The sequence below is a fragment of the Leopardus geoffroyi genome, chromosome B1 (assembly GCF_018350155.1).
Source record: "Leopardus geoffroyi isolate Oge1 chromosome B1, O.geoffroyi_Oge1_pat1.0, whole genome shotgun sequence".
NCBI classification, from domain to species: domain Eukaryota; kingdom Metazoa; phylum Chordata; class Mammalia; order Carnivora; family Felidae; genus Leopardus; species Leopardus geoffroyi.
In genome coordinates, this window is record NC_059327.1 from 6,564,006 (window position 1) to 6,583,696 (window position 19,691).

At 43.9% G+C, this 19,691-nt stretch overlaps 1 protein-coding gene and 1 long non-coding RNA gene across 2 annotated transcripts; one reads left to right on the forward strand and one right to left on the reverse strand.

The window, feature by feature from the left end:
* Nucleotides 1-4,336: 4,336 nt before the first annotated feature.
* Nucleotides 4,337-12,474, forward strand: DEFB107B (defensin beta 107B). Its single transcript, XM_045452094.1, has 2 exons — nt 4,337-6,879; nt 11,409-12,474. The coding sequence occupies exons 1-2, from the start codon at nt 6,810-6,812 to the stop codon at nt 11,600-11,602; spliced, it is 264 nt and encodes an 87-aa protein (XP_045308050.1). The 5' UTR covers nt 4,337-6,809; the 3' UTR covers nt 11,603-12,474.
* A 370-nt stretch (nt 12,475-12,844) lies between these two features.
* On the reverse strand, nt 12,845-14,761 carry LOC123584316. The gene is made up of 2 exons (XR_006705313.1): nt 13,722-14,761; nt 12,845-13,009 (listed from the first exon to the last, which is right to left on the reverse strand). It is a non-coding gene; the product is annotated as an uncharacterized LOC123584316 (long non-coding RNA).
* Nucleotides 14,762-19,691: the final 4,930 nt, after the last annotated feature.

Consider the following 19,691-nt stretch of genomic DNA (forward strand, 5'->3'; position numbering starts at 1 on the left):
AGGTGTGTCAGCAGATCTTTCTGGTGTAGGTGACTTTGCTGCTTGTGAGCCGTGCAGGCTCGGCCGGGGCAAGTGCAGGAAGATGTGTGCTGAGGATGAGAAGCCTGTTGGACATTGCAAGCTGAACTTTTTCTGTTGCCGACGGAAGGTCAGCTGAACCCAATCGGCCCTCCTCCAGTCTTGGAAGCAGGCCTGGACTTTCAAAGGAGGGCAAGAGAAATTGGGTGGCTTTACCCAAGAAACACCGTAAGTGAGTCTCAGAATCATTCCGGTTTCTTTCTCCCCTCGTTTTGTTTCTTTGCTTATTTTTTATTGATTTTAAAATCAAGATTTGAAGGTGCCTAAGAGCCTCATCAGATACTACCACTACAAATTTGTGGAGTACCTTGTCATTTGTGAGTATTTCCCCCATACTTTCCTCAGAGAACTCAATATAACCTTATGAAGTAGATTTTATTATCTCTATTTATATTTGAAGAAATTGAGACCCAGAGAAGCTGTCACTTCCTCAAGGTGGCCTGGGAGCCATTTCTGGCCTGGGAGCCAGAAACGGACGTGTATACCCCCATCATGTTCTGTGTATCTATCTATGTGTACCAATTTTAACAAAATAGAGAAACGGAAAGGACATCGCATTTGTGTCAGTGGACTTATAATTGTATAGAATACAAGAAATTATCCACGTCATTTCTTGGTATATCAATACATTGTCATTCTTTACTTCTAGAACTTATGGTGTATTTTTTAAGCAACTCATACCTACTCAATTAATGTCTGTGGCACCAACTTCTCACTTCTTTTCTTGCCTATAAATGAAAATGCCAGAGATTGACTTACAATGCTCAGCCTAGACTAAGCATGGATGGTTGACTATATAACTTTTTGCCTCATGAAATAAAATTTGTAGCTTCATACAATAAAGGTCAAAATTATTCATCCTTATGAGCAGCTACTCAAATCTGATCACTCAGTTTTTACATGTGAGACGAACAGTATTTTGCTTAATGTTTGAGCTACCATTGTATGATTGGTCATTTTGCACTCCAGTACATCTTTTGGTCTCTCCTTGGTGGGAGAATGGTGGATGGGAGGAAGGGGTTCTCTCCCCCACCTCTCCTGCAGTGGCTGCCTCTCCCAGGTGCCCACACTTCAAAGTGTCTACAGGCAAAGAGCTCCGACTGGAGTTGTGCACCGTGGCAGGACAGGAAAGTCAGCACTGGAGTGGACTGCACTCATGAGATTAGGGAGGACAAAGGGGCGTGGCTTCCACAGACCCAGTGAATGCTACTCAAGGTCACTGGGCTGAAACCATCCTAAAGGGAAAATTCCCAAATAATGTGGCATGCTAGAGCAAGGGAACCGTAGTAAGTGGTTTAAGATAGAGACCTGGGAGGTTAGGTTTAACATAAGTTCATAAGATGGACCAGAAACAATATCAACCATTCAGGACACAGTAGAATGCCGTGGGCCACACGGGAGCCTGGAAAGAACACAGAAATATGCTTTCCAAAAGGAGATTTATCTTGGAACATTGTGGTATCTGTTTCTTTCACTGTACAACAAAGCACCACAAAAGTTAGCAGCTTAAACAGCACACGTTATCTCTCAGGCTTCCATGGGTCCAAAGTCTGGGCACAGGGTAGCTAGACTCCCTGCTCAGGGTTTCACAAGACTGACAGCATGGTGTTGGTCCAGATTTGGATCTAATCCAAGGCAAGAGATCTACTTGCACACCCCTGGGGCTGCTGGGAGAATTCTGTCACTTGGGGTCCTAGGCCTGGGGTGGGTGGCTGTTGTCTTGCAGGCTGTCAGCATCGGGCTGTCCTGAGCGAGCCGAGGCTGCCTTCTTTTTCCTGCCCAGTGGCTCTTCCCATAGAACAGCAGTTTCTCCTTCATGGCCAGTGAGAGGCTCTCATCCTTCAAAACTCCAATTTCTTTCTAACCAGAACAAAAGAAAGGGGGAGAAAACCAAGCTTCACAGAATAATGTTTTTGTTCACCATTGGAATCAAATTAGTATTGATCCAAACTAGGTTGTTTAAAGTTTATTTATGTTTGAAAGAGAGAGAGAGAGTGAGTGAGCAGGGTAGGGGAAGAGAGGGAGACACAGAATCCAAGCAGGCTCCAGGCTCTGAGCAGAGAGCCCGACGTGGGACTCCAACCCATGAACCCAGAGATCATGACCTGAGCTGAAGTCAGACACTTAACCAACTGAACCACCCTGGCGGTGGGTGGTTGTAAACAAACTAAATTGTTTAAAATTAATTGCAACCCCCAAGTCATTTATAATATTACTCAAACATGGATTGCAAGATAAATGACAGGGAATTCAAATGGTACCTCAGGAAATATCTGTTTAACACAAAAGTAGTCAGTAATGCAGGAACAGAGGGGGGAAAGAGGCATAACGTTTAGAAAACAAATAGCAAATGGCAGATGTAAATCTTACCTCATCAATTATGGCATTAAATGCAAATGGGCTAAACACTCCAGTTAGAACCTAGCAGAATGGAGAATGTAAAGAAGATGCAACTCTATGCTGTGTGCCAGAGACACAGGTTAGATTCAAGGAACTAAAGAGATCAAAACGGATGGAAAAAGATATAGCCAAAGGCAAGAGAACTTTGTACAATGGTAGATGAGTCAAAGCCTCATGAGTCAACATGACAATTATAAGTGTTTATAAACCTCACAGGAGTCACAAAATACACGAAGTGAGAACTGACACATCGCAGGGAGAAACTGATAATTCAACAAAAATATTGGAGGACTTTAATTTTTTTTTTTTTTTAATTTTTTTTTTCAACATTTATTTATTTTTGGGACAGAGAGAGACAGAGCATGAACGGGGGAGGGGCAGAGAGAGAGGGAGACACAGAATCGGAAACAGGCTCCAGGCTCTGAGCCATCAGCCCAGAGCCCGACGCGGGGCTCGAACTCACGGACCGCGAGATCGTGACCTGGCTGAAGTCGGACGCTTAACCGACTGCGCCACCCAGGCGCCCCGGAGGACTTTAATATTTAATAAGGAAATAGATCTGAAGACACTGTGAACCAGTTGGACATCTATGGCACACTCCACCCAACAACAGCAAAATACACATTCTTCTCAAGGTCCCATGAGACGTTCTGTAGACGTTCTTCCAAAATATCTGCAGAATAGGCCATGTGGTAAGCCAAAAATCCAGCCTCAATGATTTCAAAGGACCGAAATCATACCAAGTATGCTCTCTGACCAAAAAGGAGTAACAAGAGAAAACTTGGGAAAGTCACAAAGATGTGGAAATGAACAACATGCTCCTAGATCAGCAATGGGTCAAAGAAGAAATCAAAAGAGAAATTAGAAACTATTAGGTGAATGAAAATTGAAAACAAAGCAAAACAAGACTTACGGGATGCAGCTAAAGGAATGCTTAGAGGAAAATTTATAGTTGTAAATGGCTCCATTTAAAAAGACGAAAGATCCCAAATCAGTGAACTAATCTTCCAATTTAGGAAGCTAAAACTTCAAGAGCTGACTAGTCCCTCGAAGGGTAACCTGTTCCCTTGGATCTGTTCCAAACATTTTAATGTCTATAGGATTTGCTCTTTCATTCATTCTATGTACTTGGGCTCCCCTTGTTCTCCATTTTTAAAATTTTTTAAATGAAATTTTAAGTCATAAGTGTAGACATTTTTCATTGTTTAAAATAAGCATTTGGACACAAATTTCTGTGATTCTTTTGCTGGGTCCCACAAAACTTGACATATTGTTTTTTTGGGTTTTGTTTTTTTTTTTTTAGTTTATTTATTTTGAGAGAGAGAGTGTGTGAGTGGAGGAAGGGCAGAGAGAGAGGGAGAGAGAGAAAATCCCAAGCAGGCTCCACACTGCCAGTGCAGAGCCAGATGTGGGTGGGGAACTCACGAGCTATGAGATCATGATTTGAGCTGAAATCAAGAGCCAGACACTTAACCAACTGAGCCACCCAGGCACTCAGATATATTGGTATTTCTTTATGTGCAATGTGAAATGTTTTCTAATTTGTTCTTTGATGCATACATAATTTAGAATTATGTTTTTTTATTTTCAAATATTAGGAAATTTCCTAAATGGGTTATTGTTATAAACTTCCAATTCATTTTTATTAAAATTTTTTTTAATGTTTATTTATTTTTGAGAGAGAGAGAGAGAGAGAGACAGAGTGTGAGCAGGGGAGGGGCAGAGAGAGAGGAAGACAGAATCCAAAGCAGGCTCTAGGCTCCGAGCTGTCAGCACAGAGCCCAGCGCGGGGCTCGAACTCACAAACCATGAAATCATGACCTGAGCTGAATCAAGAGTCAGCTGCTTAACCGACTGAACCACCCAGGCACCTCTGATATTTATCATTTCTGATGTTTTTTATTCTCCTTGAAAATCAAGTTTCCTTCTTGCATTTCCCTTCAGCCTGAAGAACTTCCTTTAGGGAATCTCTGGTAGAGAAAACTTTCAGTTTTCTTCGCCCTGAAAATATGTTTATTCTATTTTCCCCTTTTAAAGGAGTTCTTCCTGCAGGTGGAGTTTGGGGCAGGCAGCTCCTGCTTGTTTTCCTTCAGCACAGCAGGGTGTGCACCTGCTCACCCTACTCACCTCTTTCGTTTCTGAGGAGAAGCTGATGGTAATTCAATTGCGGTTTCCCTGAACTCAAAGTGTTACTTTTCTCTGGATGCTTTCATGATTCTCTCCCTTTTTTTGGATTTCAGAAGTTTGACTGTGTTGTGCCTAAGCATGGTTTTTATGTTCCTTGCAATTCGCTGAGCTTCCTGGTTTTGTCATTTTGTGTCTTTCACCGCATTTGGGAATTTTCAGCCATTATTTCCTTGAACTACTTTTTACCCCATTACGGTTCTCTCCTCATTCTGGGACTCCAATGACCTGTCTGCTTTAGCTTTTGATGTTATCCATCAGACCCTTGACGGCCTATATCTCTCAATCTTTTTTTCTCTCTGATCTACAGATTGCATAGTTTTTATTGATTCAGTGACTCTTGATCCTGTCATATTTTCGGTGCTATCAAATCTATTTAGTTAATTTTGTTCAGATATTGTATTTTTTAGTATCAAATTTTTTTTTATATTTTCTGTTCTCTAATGAGACTTCCTGAGTTCAAATTGATTGCATGTGTATTTTCTTTACTACTTGGAGTGTGTTAAAATGGATATATTAAGGTCCTTGTCTGATTATTTCAACAAGATTGATGTCCAGGACGCTGTGAATGTTGTGTTGAAAAGGATCTGAAGACTGGTGCATCTTCTGAAGAATGCTGATGTTTTGATTTGACAGGAAAGCAACTCTATTAAACTCAATTTGCAAATATCACCTCATCTGTAATGGGCAGCGGCTCAAATCTCAGGGGTGTTTGCGTGTTTGTTTCATTTTATCTTAACAAGGTGAATGCGTGGTTCAGGGGTTAGCAAGAGTTATGGGCAGAGTTCACATATAGAACCTAAGCTCCCTTTTCTGGGTTTTCCTTTCCAGAAGCTGTGGCGCTTCTTCCTTAGCTCTATCTTTGTGTTCTAAGTTTAGAAGGAGGGTGGATATCTTGTTTGTTTTGTTTTAGCCTCTCCATACCACACTGCAGTCAGAGAGAACATACTCTGGGCTGTTCCATTTTTCCAACTTTTGACTTTTATCCAAAATATGCCTGTATTTATTTCAACTTTCATATTCTTCGGGTAGTTTTTTTGTCGGTTTGTTTTATTTCGTTTTGTTTTGTTCCCCCCGAGTTTTACTTGTTATCGGTGGGAGGGTCCACCTGTTAGAAGCTCACTCTGCTTTATTCAAAATGGAATTACTCATTCGAGTTTTAATCTTTCAAGTAACTCCCCTACCTAAAATCCTTCAATAACTTTCCTTTGATTTTAGGATAAAGTTCAAATTTTTTAGTAACATATAAATACACCTGGTAGTTCTCCAACCCGTATTTGTTGAATGAAAGCTATTCCCATAACATATGAGATATGGTCATATTGAATCATAATGCCCTTATCCTTAATAATATCTTACAGGGTTGCCTGGGTGGCTTAGTTGGTTAAGTATCTGACTCTTGATTTCAGTTCAGGTCTTGATTTCTGCCCCATGTTGGGCTCCATGTTGGGTATGAAGCCTACTTAAAATCATCATCATCATCCTCTTAAGATGAAAAACTTTGAACATTTAATAATTTCTACATTAATTAGTTGACTATTCATGAGTTCTTCTAACTAGACAGCTATTAATAAGTCAAAGAACATATATTTTGAATATCTACTGCTACAAAGCTCTGTCATGAAGAGTGAATGGAAAGGAAAGGATGGAGGGAGAGTGGTTTTCATCTGTGGAGTTTATAGTCGAATTGGACAGATAAAAATTTTTCATATACTATGATTTTGGAAAAGCAGTTATACCAGGCACCCATTAATAACAGCTGGGTCCTCTTATAAGAGAGTAAGTTGTGTGTAATATCTTAGAGAAGAAGAAAAGGAATGGGGACTATAGATCTTCTGGAAGGGAAGGTACCCGAGATGGGGCTTGAGGGAAAAAAGAGACGTCTAGGCAGAGACATAGGCTGGAGGGATCCGGGCTGGAGGACAGGTTGTTTGCTTTACTCTCCTGTAAACCTCATTTAGGTAATACCTGACCCAGAGGCCCACACGCTATTCAGTAGAGCATGAAAAATAGTTTCTTCCTAATGGACATTACAAACCAAAGTTGACTTCCAGCCCTTTCGGAGCTGTAGAACCTGTTTTAATCAACTTCTCTTGATAAAAGAGCTGGATTTTAGCAACTGTCCCTCCTTTGTCCTCTCTCCACTGATGTCTGGAGCCATGAGAATCTTTTTCTTAACTTTTGCTGCTCTCATTCTCCTTGCTGGCATTTTCTCAGGTAAAAGGAAATCCTAATAGATGTAAGGGTGGCAATCTGTCTTTTAAGAAGAAAGCTGAGGGTTTAGAAATATGTATGACTCATTCCTGTGTTCTTAAAAGGTCCCGGGACAAACCAGTTATTGGAAATCTTTCATTTTATTTCTTATTTTTATTTTATTTTATTTTATTTTATTTTATTTTATTTGAGAGAGAGAGTAGGGGAGAGGGGCAGAGGGAGAGAGAGAGAATCTTTTTTTTTTTCTTTTAAATATAATTTATTGTCAAGTTAGCTAGCATACAATGTATACAGTGTGCTCTTGGCTTCGGGGGTAGATTCCCGTGATTTATTCCTTACATACAACACCCAGTGCTCATCCCAACAAGTGCCTTCCTCAATGCCCATCATGCATTTTCCCCTTCCCCCCTCCTCCATCCCCCCCATCAACCCTCAGTTTGTTCTCTGTATTTCAGGGTCTCTTATGGTTTGCCTCCCTCGCTGTTTGAAACTACTTTTTCCCCTTCCCTTCCCCCATGGTATTCTGTTAAGTTTCTCAAGTTCCACATATGAGTGGAAACATATGTTATCTGTGTTTCTCAGACTGACTTATTTCACTTCGCGTAATACCCTCCAGTTCCATCCACGTTGCTGCAAATGACAGGATTTCATTCTTTCTCATTGCCGAGTAGTATTCCCTTGTATGTATAAACCACATCTTCTTTATCCATTCATCGGTTGATGGACATTTGGACTCTCCATGATTTGGCTACTGTTGAAAGTGCTGCTATAAACATTGGGGTACATGTGCCCCTGTGCATCAGCACTCCTGTATCCTTTGGATAAATTCCTAGTAATGCTATTGCTGGGTTGTAGGGTGGTTCTATTTTTAATTTTTTGAGGAACCTCCACACTGTTTTCCAGAGTGACTGCACCAGTTTGCTTTCCCACCAACAGTGTAAGCAGGCTACATGCTCGGCATGGAGCCTGAGGCGGGGCTCGATCATATGACCCTGGGATTATGACCTGAGCCGAAATCTAGAGGCAGACGCTTAACTGACTGAACCGTTCAGGCACCCCTGGAAATCTTTTCTTGAGTTTAGACAAAAAAACAATGGGACCACACAGAGCCAGACTAACTCCAAACAGAGAAGTATCTGGTTAATTTCCCTAAAAGCTCCACCAAGGGGTTTCAGACTTCTCTTTATGTTTAGATCTTTCCTTCTTCTGTAATATTCAGCACAGCTTTAGCATATGTCAAAGTGATTGCTCTAAAATGAGAGAAATTTCAGAGGCAAAGTCCAAACACATTTGTTAATTTAGAGAAGTATAGCTTTTGTAACCTAAATGAAACTAAACTCAAAAGGTTCTTAGTCTGTTTTTTTATGTCTTACCAGTTGGTCCAATTCTCCTAATCTTAGATTATTTAGAATTTCTTTCTAGTTCTCACATACTGATGTGAGAAATTATATCATTTAAGCAAGTAGCATCTTGCTTAGTTTGCTTTTCAATGTTTGACACCTTTGAAATAGTTTCTTTTTGCTCAGGTACAGCCAAGACTATCCCTAAAAAATTTTTATACCCATCCTTTCTCAACTGTCTTTCATTCCTCCTGTTATGAAGTCATTTCTAATGGGGACTCCCTATGTATTGTGAAACACTGTTTTTCATGGTTCCTGGATTTCTACACTTAACTATTACACAATCAGGCCTCAGTAAGCCTACCAAACCAATAGATATGAAATGTGTTCCTACCACTTAATGAGAAATTGGGCATTATATCAAAAGTAAGTAAAATGGAGATCAAAAATGTAATAGAGCATGGTCTTCACCCTTAATTTGCTTGAAGTTTATTATTTTATTATTTCTGTGTTGGTCAAAAGTAGGTTGTCCAGAATAATAAATAGGCAATTTGATAAATTTCAAATGTGTAAATAGGTGAATGGATGAGACAGGAAGATACACAAATAGCTATAGTACAAAACAGTTCTCATAAGTGCCATAAGAGATACAGATGACAAAGAGAAGCTTGGTTTTCTAACTGGAGAATCAGGAGGGGCTTCCTGGGATGTGGTATTTACACTGCACTTTTGAAAACAGGCATAAAAACATGCCCTCATGTTTCAAAGTCTCACTTAATCAAATCACTTACTTAGCCTCTGCCCCACTCTCTTTCTTCAAAGGTCAGACAATGGATCCAAGTAGAGAAACACATGTTAAGCTGTCTTCTCCATCCCCAATCATCAGGCCTCTGACTCATTAGTTAAGGGCTCCCTGTCTTCAGATTCAGCTCAGACACATTTGAATCCTAACAATAAGCACAGGATGGGCTCCAGTTGGGACAACCACCACCACCACCATCACAACTACACAGAATCTTAGAGCTGGAAGTGAGTTCAATGGTCGATACAAGAGGTAACAACAGACTATCATGCCAAGACATTGGAGGTTGGATCTCAGTTCCAATCCTTATAAACTGTATGAACTCGTGTGCTTCAATTTTCTTTCTATAAATGGTAATAATAACAGGATGGTTTTAAAGATTAAGGTATTTTTCAAGGTACCTGGGTGGCTCAGTTGGTTGAGCGTCCAACTCTTGGTCTTGGCTCAGGCAATGATCTCATGGTTCTTAGGTTTAAGTCCTGTGTCAGGCTCTGCACTGACAGTGCAGAGCCTGCTTGGGATTCTCTCCCTCCCTCTCTCTCAACCCCTCCCTGCTTGCTCTCTGTCCTCCCCCCCACCAATAAATAAATAAACATTTAAAATATATTTAAAAATATAAAATATTAAGAAATTTGTTATATTCGAGTAGAGGCTAACTTGTTTTAACAAAGAAACTTAAAAAGATAGTAAATGAAAAAGGATAGTTTATTTGTTTCTCATGTAAAAGTCCAAAAGTAGGTAAGTTGACCAGTGTGGGTAGAAGGAAGGTTCTTCTCCATTAAGTCATATTGAGACCAGAGAGGAAGGTCAACCTTGCATCCTAAACATGGCACTGTTTTATCTGGTTCTAAAGATGCTCTAATGGAAAGGGCTGAAAAGCAAGTGAAGAGCATGGTCAAAGACATTGCACAGAACCAGCCATTGGTCCAAACTCGTCCATGTGGCCATACAAGGACACGGGGCCAGGAGCTGACTCCTTATGCTAAGTATCCACGTGTCGGGCTAAAAATCAGAGGATCCATTACTCATTGTCTGAAGGGGAAAACTAACTGCTTGAGGAAAGTTTAACAATCCCTCTGTATAAACCGCTTAAACAAAGCCAGGCACGCCCTCTGTTCTCTGAGAAAGTTCACTGTTGCTATTGCTTTGATGTCACTGTTCTTATCATCATTCCTGTTCTTATGATCTGCCCTGATACGTATTCCATGTTAGTTGATTGCCCAGAAGCGTGATGAATTTCAGTTGTTCTGTAACTCAGACTATTCCCAGTTCAGCATGGGACTACTGAAAAAATTTCCTCTAACTGTGAACAGAAATCTAAGGCTGTGCAATTCCTTTCCATTGGTCTGCGTCCTAACTGGGCATGGCGTCAGTGTCTCTTCCGCATGGCAGTATCTCAGTTGTATGGCAGCTAATGTGTAGTCTGTTCCCCCTCTCCCAACGCTGTACTTTCCAAGAATAAGTTCCTTTTGAGAGCAACTGCCAGTTCCTTCTATCACTTCTCCTGAGAACCCACACCACAAGAAATTTTTTCATTCATCCCTCTCAAAATATTTTTACTCTCCTCAGCTTACTCTTTGCTCCGAAGGAAAAGCCACGGCTGAGGCCACTCTAAATTTGCCTGCCAGAGTTAAATCCATTATTCCATTGATGTTTTGTTTTTTTTTTTAATTTTTTTTTTTCAACGTTTATTTTTATTTATTTTTGGGACAGAGAGAGACAGAGCATGAACGGGGGAGGGGCAGAGAGAGAGGGAGACACAGAATCGGAAGCAGGCTCCAGGCTCTGAGCCATCAGCCCAGAGCCCGACGCGGGGCTCGAACTCCCGGACCGCGAGATCGTGACCTGGCTGAAGTCGGACGCTTAACCGACTGCGCCACCCAGGCGCCCCTGATGTTTTTTACAGTGTGGACCAGCACCATGTTTCTTTAACTTTGCACCTAAAATTGTCCACAGCCGCACGACAGTGCATTTGGTCTCTCATCGGTCTGCCTACAGTGTAAACGGCCCAGTCTCTACCTTTCACTGTATATCGGAGCCTATTGATTTTGGAGACATGAAAAAAGATCATTTATTGGAAAGGACTGTTTATTGGGATTAGAAAGCGTACTGTCTCCCTCCCAGGAAGAAATACTCTGCTTCTAGATATCCTAGACATGATTGTGGCAGAGGGAAGTGAATATCAAGTAAGGACCCTGTGTGTATGGTGCAGTGAGTCTGAACTCCGATGAAGCCGTTCAGGAGGCATCTGTTTTTTCTGACCTCTAGATTTAGACTTTGTGTCTGCAGGAGATTCGCTAATGGGGAATTGTGGGTGAGGCCCAGGTGATGTCATGTTGCTTTCTGGTCACGGATTCCTGGATAACGGAAGTCTTGCTTTCTTCACTTAGCTAGCGGAGGGATGCACAGAGAGCCACGTTGTCTGAAACCGGACGGTCACCGTGAAGCCGAGTGCCTTTCCTTTGAGGTTAAGATTGGGGGCTGTAGAACTGAACTGACACCACTCTGTGGAAGAAAAAGGAAGAACAAGTACAAGCCAAGCCGCAGCTGCAAAAAAAGAGAGGCGAAGATACTCTGGCTGTGAGCTCCGTGCGGCAAAGCTCTGGGTTTTCTCTCTTGCCCTCTAAAGTTTGCATTCTTTGAGTGAAGCCATCAGTCCAGCTTCTGACACTGCAGGGAAATGCCCGCCCTAGGCCCTGAGCTTCCTGAGGGAAGGCACTGAGTCTTGTTCACCTTTGCACCCCCACTTGCTGGCATAGGGCCCATTCACTATTTTATTGACTGATGAAGTCAGTGAGGGAGTGAATGAACAGGTAAAACAGATAGAATGGAAAGGGGGGACCATGGTTCAGATGGGTTCTGAAGTGACAGTCCTGGCTTCAGACCCATGTGTGACCCTGGCTTTTGCTGTTCAGACTCTGGGATCCGTGCTATAAGAAGAGTCAACCACCTAGTAAATAGACCACCTGCCTTCGCGGCACTGCTGACAAGTACCCCTCCGTATCCTTCCCAGGTAAGAGTTGCTAGAATGTCCTCCACACTCTGTCCAATCGGGGACATGAAGTGACCCAAAGAAACTGGCCCGTGTCAAAGTTCAGGTTGGCCAAAGATTGGGTAGCACCTTCCTTCTGGCCACTTGCCGCGAGAATTGATCCCGTCGTGGCCTATTCAAGTCCCAGGTGCCTAGAGATAATCTAATTCAACGCTCTTATTACAGATGAGGAGGTAAAGGCCCGGGAAGATCCCACAGCTACTAGCTTAGTTATAGCCGTATCTAGACTTTGGCTTTTTGGTCCTGTGTTCTTAGCATGTGTACAAAATGGTGTGCCAGATGAGGACAGAAGCCTACGGCTGAAACAGCTTTTAAACCTTTTTTTTTTTTTTTAACTTTTTTAAAATGTTTATTCTTGCGAGAGAGAGAGAGCACATGTGCATGCATGAGCAGAGGAGGGTCAGAGAGAGAGGGAGACACAGAATCTGAAGCAGGCTCTAGGCTCTGAGCTGTCAGCACAGAGCCTGACACGGGGCTCGAACCCACCAACCGTGAGATCATGACCTGAGCTGAAGTCGGACGCTCAACCCACTGAGCTACCCAGGGGCCCCGGCTGGAACACCTTTTAGCAGCTCAGTGAGCAGCTGGTGGAGGAAGCAGCTGAAATCAGCTGCAGAAAAATTAGACACTTTGCAAAATTCCTTCTGTGACCCTGAGGTCTTTGCTTTTGGGGCTGATGGTAATGGTAAACTGAGGTTTGCCTCTGCCCTGATTTGCCAAAATCTGGAGTCCCCGCTTTCGGGCAGAGAAAGATACAGTTCACAGGCTGTTTTCATCACAGATTTACAGCACACCCTTCCAGAAGAGAAGAAACAAATCCCCTCAGCTCTGCTCTGGAGAGTTTTCTTACCTATTCGATGAAGGCCTGCTTCCTGCAGAGACGCAAATAAGAGAGCAAAATAAAACACGACGTCCTGGGACAGGTCAATTTGTAAAAAGCTGTAAAATAAGAAATAAAAATGTGTTTTTAAAAAAAGTGTTCTGGTGCTGCTACATACCTTTATGGTTAATCGGCTGAATTAACGATTATGGTTAATCGGCTGCCCGTAAGAGACCAGCGGGCAGATAAAGCTGTCTGTTGTAATCAGAGGAACTTGCTCAGGTCCTGGGCTTTTGCCCAAAATTCTTTCCCACGGTCTCAGATAAAACTAACTGCCTTTCAGAACCTAAATGTACTTAGATCTCTTCCCCCTCTCCTTCCTTTTTTCTCCCTTTCCTTGCAAAATGAACCGTCGTGTGCCTATGGTCTCCCTCCTTGCTTCTCGACTTGCAGAAATGTCCCCTGCCGTCTTCGTGCCGCGGGGATTTCTCGTAATAAGGAGCCAGTGACCTCTCAGACACGTGCTGGCCACTGTCCTCTTAGTAAAGATTCCAGGGCCAACCCCAGTGACCCACGGCCAGTAGTCATTCAATCTGGGTTCTTTCACAAACATTTCACAATGAGGTCTGTCTCCTTCATTGCTGTCTCCTCTGCCCATGAGGACCTAAGTGTCCGGCTCTTTTCTCTCTCTTCCTCCCTGGCTCTCCTTTGTTCCCTCTTTGCTGGGCTTGCACGCACCCTGGTTTCATCCGCCTTGTTATACGTTCTCTCTAACCCCACATGCTCCCGTGGTTCAAGGTCTCACCTACTGCCACGGCACCGTCTGCTTACCAGCATTTCCGGGCTCCAAGCCCCTCTTCTGTGTTGCACTCTACGGCAGTGTGTGGACACCCTGCACGCTGCATCTGCCAGACCCCGTGGCCAGCTGGCTTCCTGTCAGCGCGTTGGCAGTGGACGGGAAATGAAGGCGAAAGGTGAAGACACCTGCTTCCGTTTCCTGCTCCAGCCACCGGCACCCCAACGGCAGCAGATGGTGGGCTCCAGGCGCCCGCTTCTTTCGGCTTTCTCAGCAGCCCGACAAGATCTCTCGAAAGGACCAGCAGCACCCAGCGTCTGTCCCCTTGGTAGTTAAGAGGACCAGTTGAGCCACGACCGGCTTTGCCGTGTGCCCTGGCTCTCCACGCCCCTGTTTGGCTATGTCTCCTTCTCAGAAGTGTGAACCCTGGGTGCAGGTTGCCTCCACCCTGTTTGAGCCCCAATCACGGAGCCCTCCTTCCTCAAGTCTTAAGCCACACCCACGTGCTGCTCCCCAATTAAGAGGTCTGAGCGCCAGCACAGATATGGGTGTCCCGTACTCACACATCCGGTCTCCAGCTGTAGGCTGCTTACCGCAGGGTTTCCAGCTCCTGCCCCTTATAACCCCTCTCCCTTCTGCTCTTCTGGGCCTGTGGTTGTTCATCTCTGTGCCTTTTCAGCCACCCACCACCCGTGTAACCAAGTTCCTGCATTAAATTTCCTGTTTTAAAAATCCAGTATGATTTCTGTTGTCCCGAATGGGCCTTGTCTGACAAAAATCCTACACTATATTTCAAACTCTAACATCTTGCTAAAGTTTTTTAGGGCCTTGGTCTTCCCCAACTGGATTTCTGGTAGGCACCCCAAAGGAACTTGTTTTCGTTGCAATTTATCACTTTCTTCCCAAAAGTGATCTTCATTCACTATTCCAGATCTTGGTAAATATTGTTACCATTTACTCAGACACTCGGGCTAAAAACAGCTTCCTCAGGAGCACTTAGGTTCCCTCACAAATCACCCAATTTACTCATTCCATAAATCTACATAGATTACTCACTAATATGTGCAAATGTGTTGTGACATTTCTTCACCCCTGTCTTTTCACTGACATTGTTCTCAGTTACCTAGAATTTGGGGATTGGGTTTTGCACGGGATGAGGAGTAGTTCCATGATACCCCAGCTGTGTCATTCAACCATAAAACTAAGTGTAAGTGTCACACTCGAATTGTGAGAGCATGAAAATATTACAGCTAGAAGTGCCCTTGGAGATAATATAAGTCGATGTTTCCAGAACCACACTGATTCTAGTTACCTAGAATATTTTTGAATATTCAGAGGTCTGTCCTCACTTTAATGCTTTCATATTGGGAACTCGTAATTTTTTCTTTAACGTTTACTTACTTTTGAGAGAGAGAGAGAGAGGGTGAGGGACAGAGAGGGAGACACAGAATCCAAAGCAGGCTCTAGGCTCTGAGCTGTCAGCACAGAGCCCAATGCAGGGCTCGAACTCACAAACTGTGAGATCATGACCTGAGCTGAAGTCGGACACTTAACTGACTGAGCCACCCAGGTGCCCCCATATTGGGAACTCTTAAGCTAAGAATTTGAATTTTTAAAATCACTTTTCCAATCAAGTCTGCTATGTAGTGAAGTTTGGCAACTACAGATCATTGACCAGAGGAGCATCCAAGATTCAAGGATGACCCTTGTTCTGTGTCCCACACCTCTACTTAGAAACCAAGATGGAGCTTCAAAACTCAAATCCAGAAGCCTTGCCTTCAGGTCCAGTGGTATTTCACTGTGATGCACTTTTTGAAAAGGAGATATTGAGAGGAACTAAACAAAATCTTCACCTCCTTGCTCAACTAGGGGAACAGAAGGTCAGACTTTAATGGGAAGATGAATATATGTCCAGCAAAGTAACATACAACATGGCAGTTTCTGTGCCTCATGGGAGGCCTGAGGGGAGCTCCGGGTAGGATGATTGAGTATGACCTGAGTTAGTGGAGTCTGGAACAAGTTCACAGGCAAAATACCCTGTCGTCACTATTCAGACCAATTGCTTCGTCAATCTAGCCTAAATCACTATGACTGAACTGAAGGACTTTTGTTCCATTCTATTGCCAATGTATTGGTAGCTTATGTTCCCATTTGACATTTTTTTCCCCATTCAATAATTCCCATTTTCATCATTCTGGGTAACTGAGCATCCAAAATAACAAGGGCCCTCTGTCCTCCTCTGAAGGCCATTCTGCTCTCAAGGGACACCTAGGTCCCTAGGTATCCTCATGGAGGTATTGAAATGTCCTCATTATCCAAACTGATCTGTCCTACTGGTCCTAGTGAGCTGCTGACTGAAATGAAGCCATTTTCCACTGTCTGTATGGACACCTTCACCCATGAGGACTACTGTCATTTTCTTATGCCATTCTCTTCTTTTTCCAACCAAGTCTCCCCACAGATCAAACAAACTTATGTAAGACCTGATAAGTTTGAGAATCTGAGTGCTTGAGAGAATCCTGCACACAGGACAAGAGCCCCACTACCTACACGCAGAGCATACCGAGAAGGGGCTCCGTGGGAAAGTGGATATCTGAGAGAACCGTGGTCGTCTCACCTCTGAATAACCTCTTCTGATTGTGTGCACCACATCCTAGGTTGTGTAAAGACCGACTTAGAAATGAAGAGCGGTCAAAGGCTTTCCCGGTGTCTAGAACCATCTGTGCCTCATCACTGAAACTGAACAGGGTCTGAGTAACAGAAAATGGGGCATTTTCCTAATCATTTTTTGTCTCCAAGCCTCCTCTGCTTGTGTTCTCCAAGACTTAGGGATTCTAAGATAATGGCATGACAGAGCCATGATAAAGCTCTTGGATGCAGGCAAAGGGGAGTGATAGGGACCTACTTGTAAGGATAACTGAGTCTAAGAAAACCAGCTCCATACTGCTGATCGTTCGGGCTCAACTCTGTCCCTAGAGCTTTATTCCACCCTTGGCTCTCCTTGTTCCCTTTCAACCCTGGTCTCTTTGAACAGAACCTGCACACAGAGATTCCAGCTGACTCCCAAACAGAGTGTACCCTTCTACATTCAGGGAAGAAATGGACTAGAGATCTTAACCATCCTGCCCAGACATGCCTTACCGCAGCCTGCGCCAGCTTTTGGCCAAGGAAATGACCAAAAGCATAAAAGAGAAGAGCCAGTGCCTAAAACTCCTGGCCAAGTATATTCAAGGAGAAATAAGCAATATTACTACACTTGAAGTAGGATATTTGTTTGTTTTGAAGAACAGGAACCTTAGGATTTGCTGAAGGGTAGGGAGTGGACACAGAGGTAACAATAGTGCCTAATTACTAAGGGCAGTAAATCCAAATGGGAGTGGGGGGAGGGGAGGATAAGGATGAAGAGGGGGCTGGTGCTGGTGATGTTTATTATGTACCAGGCATTGAAAACATATGGACAAATGAGGTACAGTCTCTGTTCTCAAGGATCCTACCAGATCTTCAATGACACAACTCTGACAAATCACTTCTCTATTTTCTCCATTTATCATTTCACTCAGCAAAGTCATTGGATTTATAAAGGGCTAAGGCCAACTGTGAACACTGCAGGGAAGTGTTTTCATCATATGAGACAAAGGAGTGTGTAAGAAACAGATCCCTTAATAGACAGGGGTGTCCCCAGTGAGGTGCCACTCTGAAACCATCAAAATGGCTCATTTTGGACTTCAGGCCTCCAAACCTGTAAAAAAAGAAATACATTTCTGTTGTTTTCAGACACTAAGTTGATGGTAATTCGTGACAGCGACAATAGGGAACCAACACAACGTGGGAACAGGAGACTCAGGGGAGCACTCCTGTGGGAATCCCAGGAAGAGAATGAAGGGCCCCCTCAACGTGGCAGTGAGCAACACGCACAGCTGGCAACAGCGTTGATTGGGACACCTCAGACATCTCTAGGAGACAGTTCTACAAGATGATGAGGTCGATAGACATACCTGATCAGAATAAACTTTTTTTTTTTCAAAGTTTTATTTATTTTTGGGACAGAGAGAGACAGAGCATGAACGGGGGAGGGGCAGAGAGAGAGGGAGACACAGAATCGGAAACAGGCTCCAGGCTCTGAGCCATCAGCCCAGAGCCTGACGCGGGGCTCGAACTCACGGACCGCGAGATCGTGACCTGGCTGAAGTCGGACGCTTAACCGACTGCGCCACCCAGGCGCCCCCAGAATAAACTTTTAAAGACGAGGTTCAGGCAATGGGCAGAAAGTTTAGGATTCAATTAGAAAGGAGTACATCTAAAATCAGATACATGAAAAACGAGAAGATAATGAGCCCTGGGGAGAATATAAAGTTGGGCAGGAAAGGAATTCCGTAGCACTTTCTGAACAGTGTGACGATCATCATAAAGTAAGCACTGACTACTGATGTGCCAGAACTCTGAGGGTGTAAGGACAGGGGCAGGGCTGTCCTTGTGTACCCTGAGAGTCAGGACTGACTGGCCCTGTGCACGGATCTCAGGTTTCCTCCCCACCTACCTCTATCTTCTCTTTCATCTACTCCAGGCTCCTGCTCCATATTCTCACATTGGACTGGGCCTGGTGTTCCCTCTGAACCTTTTCCTAGAAATCCTCTCCACATAGCAAGCTGGGGCAATTTCCAGGCATCCTTGGTCCACTAGAACCACCACAAAGTTTTCTAAGAATATTTGGGAGCCCAGGGATCACTCTTGTCTTCCTGAAAACGATTAAGAGTTTCCCACTGCTGAAGTATTCTCAGAATTGTCTACTTCAGTTCAGACCCTGCGAAATGACAGTGCTAAAACTCGAGATGCAACCAGGGTTCCCATGACCTGGCGGAGTCTCTAATAAAATTTACGAGCCCCCCCCCCCGCCCCCACCGATTTCCCAAAGGCCCAGATAAGTCTTGTGATGAGCTGGAAGACATAGGGATTTTGTTCTTGGATGGCCAGAGTCATCAAAATGTTTTCTAAGTCTACTTGGGGGCCAAGGAACAGCTCTTGCCTTCCTGGAGAGGTTGGAGAAAGAGTTGATGCTTGCCTGAGTATCCTTAGAATTTTCTACCTCAACTCAGAGTCAGGGAACCACCACTGGGCAATCTCAGCCAGCCTGAGTCCCTGGAAATGTTTGAAGCCCCCCCATTGATTTAAGTTTTTGAGTGAAGGGGGGTTCATGGGGTCTGGAGCTGACAGCCAAAAAAGAATTCTTGAAGACATCTTTGGTGCAAAAAGGTGATTTTATTAAACATGGGGACAAGACTCATGGGCAGGAAGAGCCGCATGGGGTTGTGATAGGTAACCCATTATACATCCTCAGGTTGGGAGGGGGTCAGGGATAGAGTAAGTCTGTAAGGTATTTTGGAAGCAAAGTTTCCAGGGCCTTGAGGGGCTAGCTGGTTCTAGGGAAATGTCACTTACTACCATTTAATAAAACCTCACTCATGAGACCCTCCAGATGTCTATGGGGGGGGGGGGGGCAATAAGCTTGGAGTCTGATTGCCAGCATATATCTTGGAGCAGTTGAGATAAAGGAAGTAGACTTACAGGATCTTTGAGATTGGGATAATGTTAAGCTAAGCTTCTCTTTTGCCCCAGCAAAGTGCCATCATCAAGGCAGCTGAGCTCCTAGAGGGAGGTCACTCTGCCAGTTTCAAGGACTTGTCAATGGACTGTAGGCAGTAAGGAAATTTAATTTTTCATTTGCCTTAGTTTCCCACATTACCATTGCAAACACTCAAACCCTTTCCTTTTGTTCTTGGGTAGCTGGGAATGTCCCAGGAATATTACACAGATCCTGCCTGGGGTGGGGGTGGGGGGTGCTAGCTTGTGCTTTGCCCCTCAGCCTGCCTCATGCTCCCTCATTATTTGCTCCAGAAAAAGGCTGGTGCAGCACCGGAAGGCACAGGCTGGTGACTGCCCCCCCTACTCCAGAAACTTCAGCATTTTCTAGGTCCTCCCAAAAGCAGTGTAAGGCTCCCATGCTGGCC

Excerpts from the sequence above, each read along its gene's own strand:
- DEFB107B (XM_045452094.1), top strand. The coding sequence starts at position 6,810 with ATGTCTGGAGCCATGAGAATCTTTTTCTTAACTTTTGCTGCTCTCATT. Across the intron at positions 6,880-11,408 it reads CCTTGCTGGCATTTTCTCAG|CTAGCGGAGGGATGCACAGA; the intron begins GTAAAAGGAAAT and ends TTCTTCACTTAG.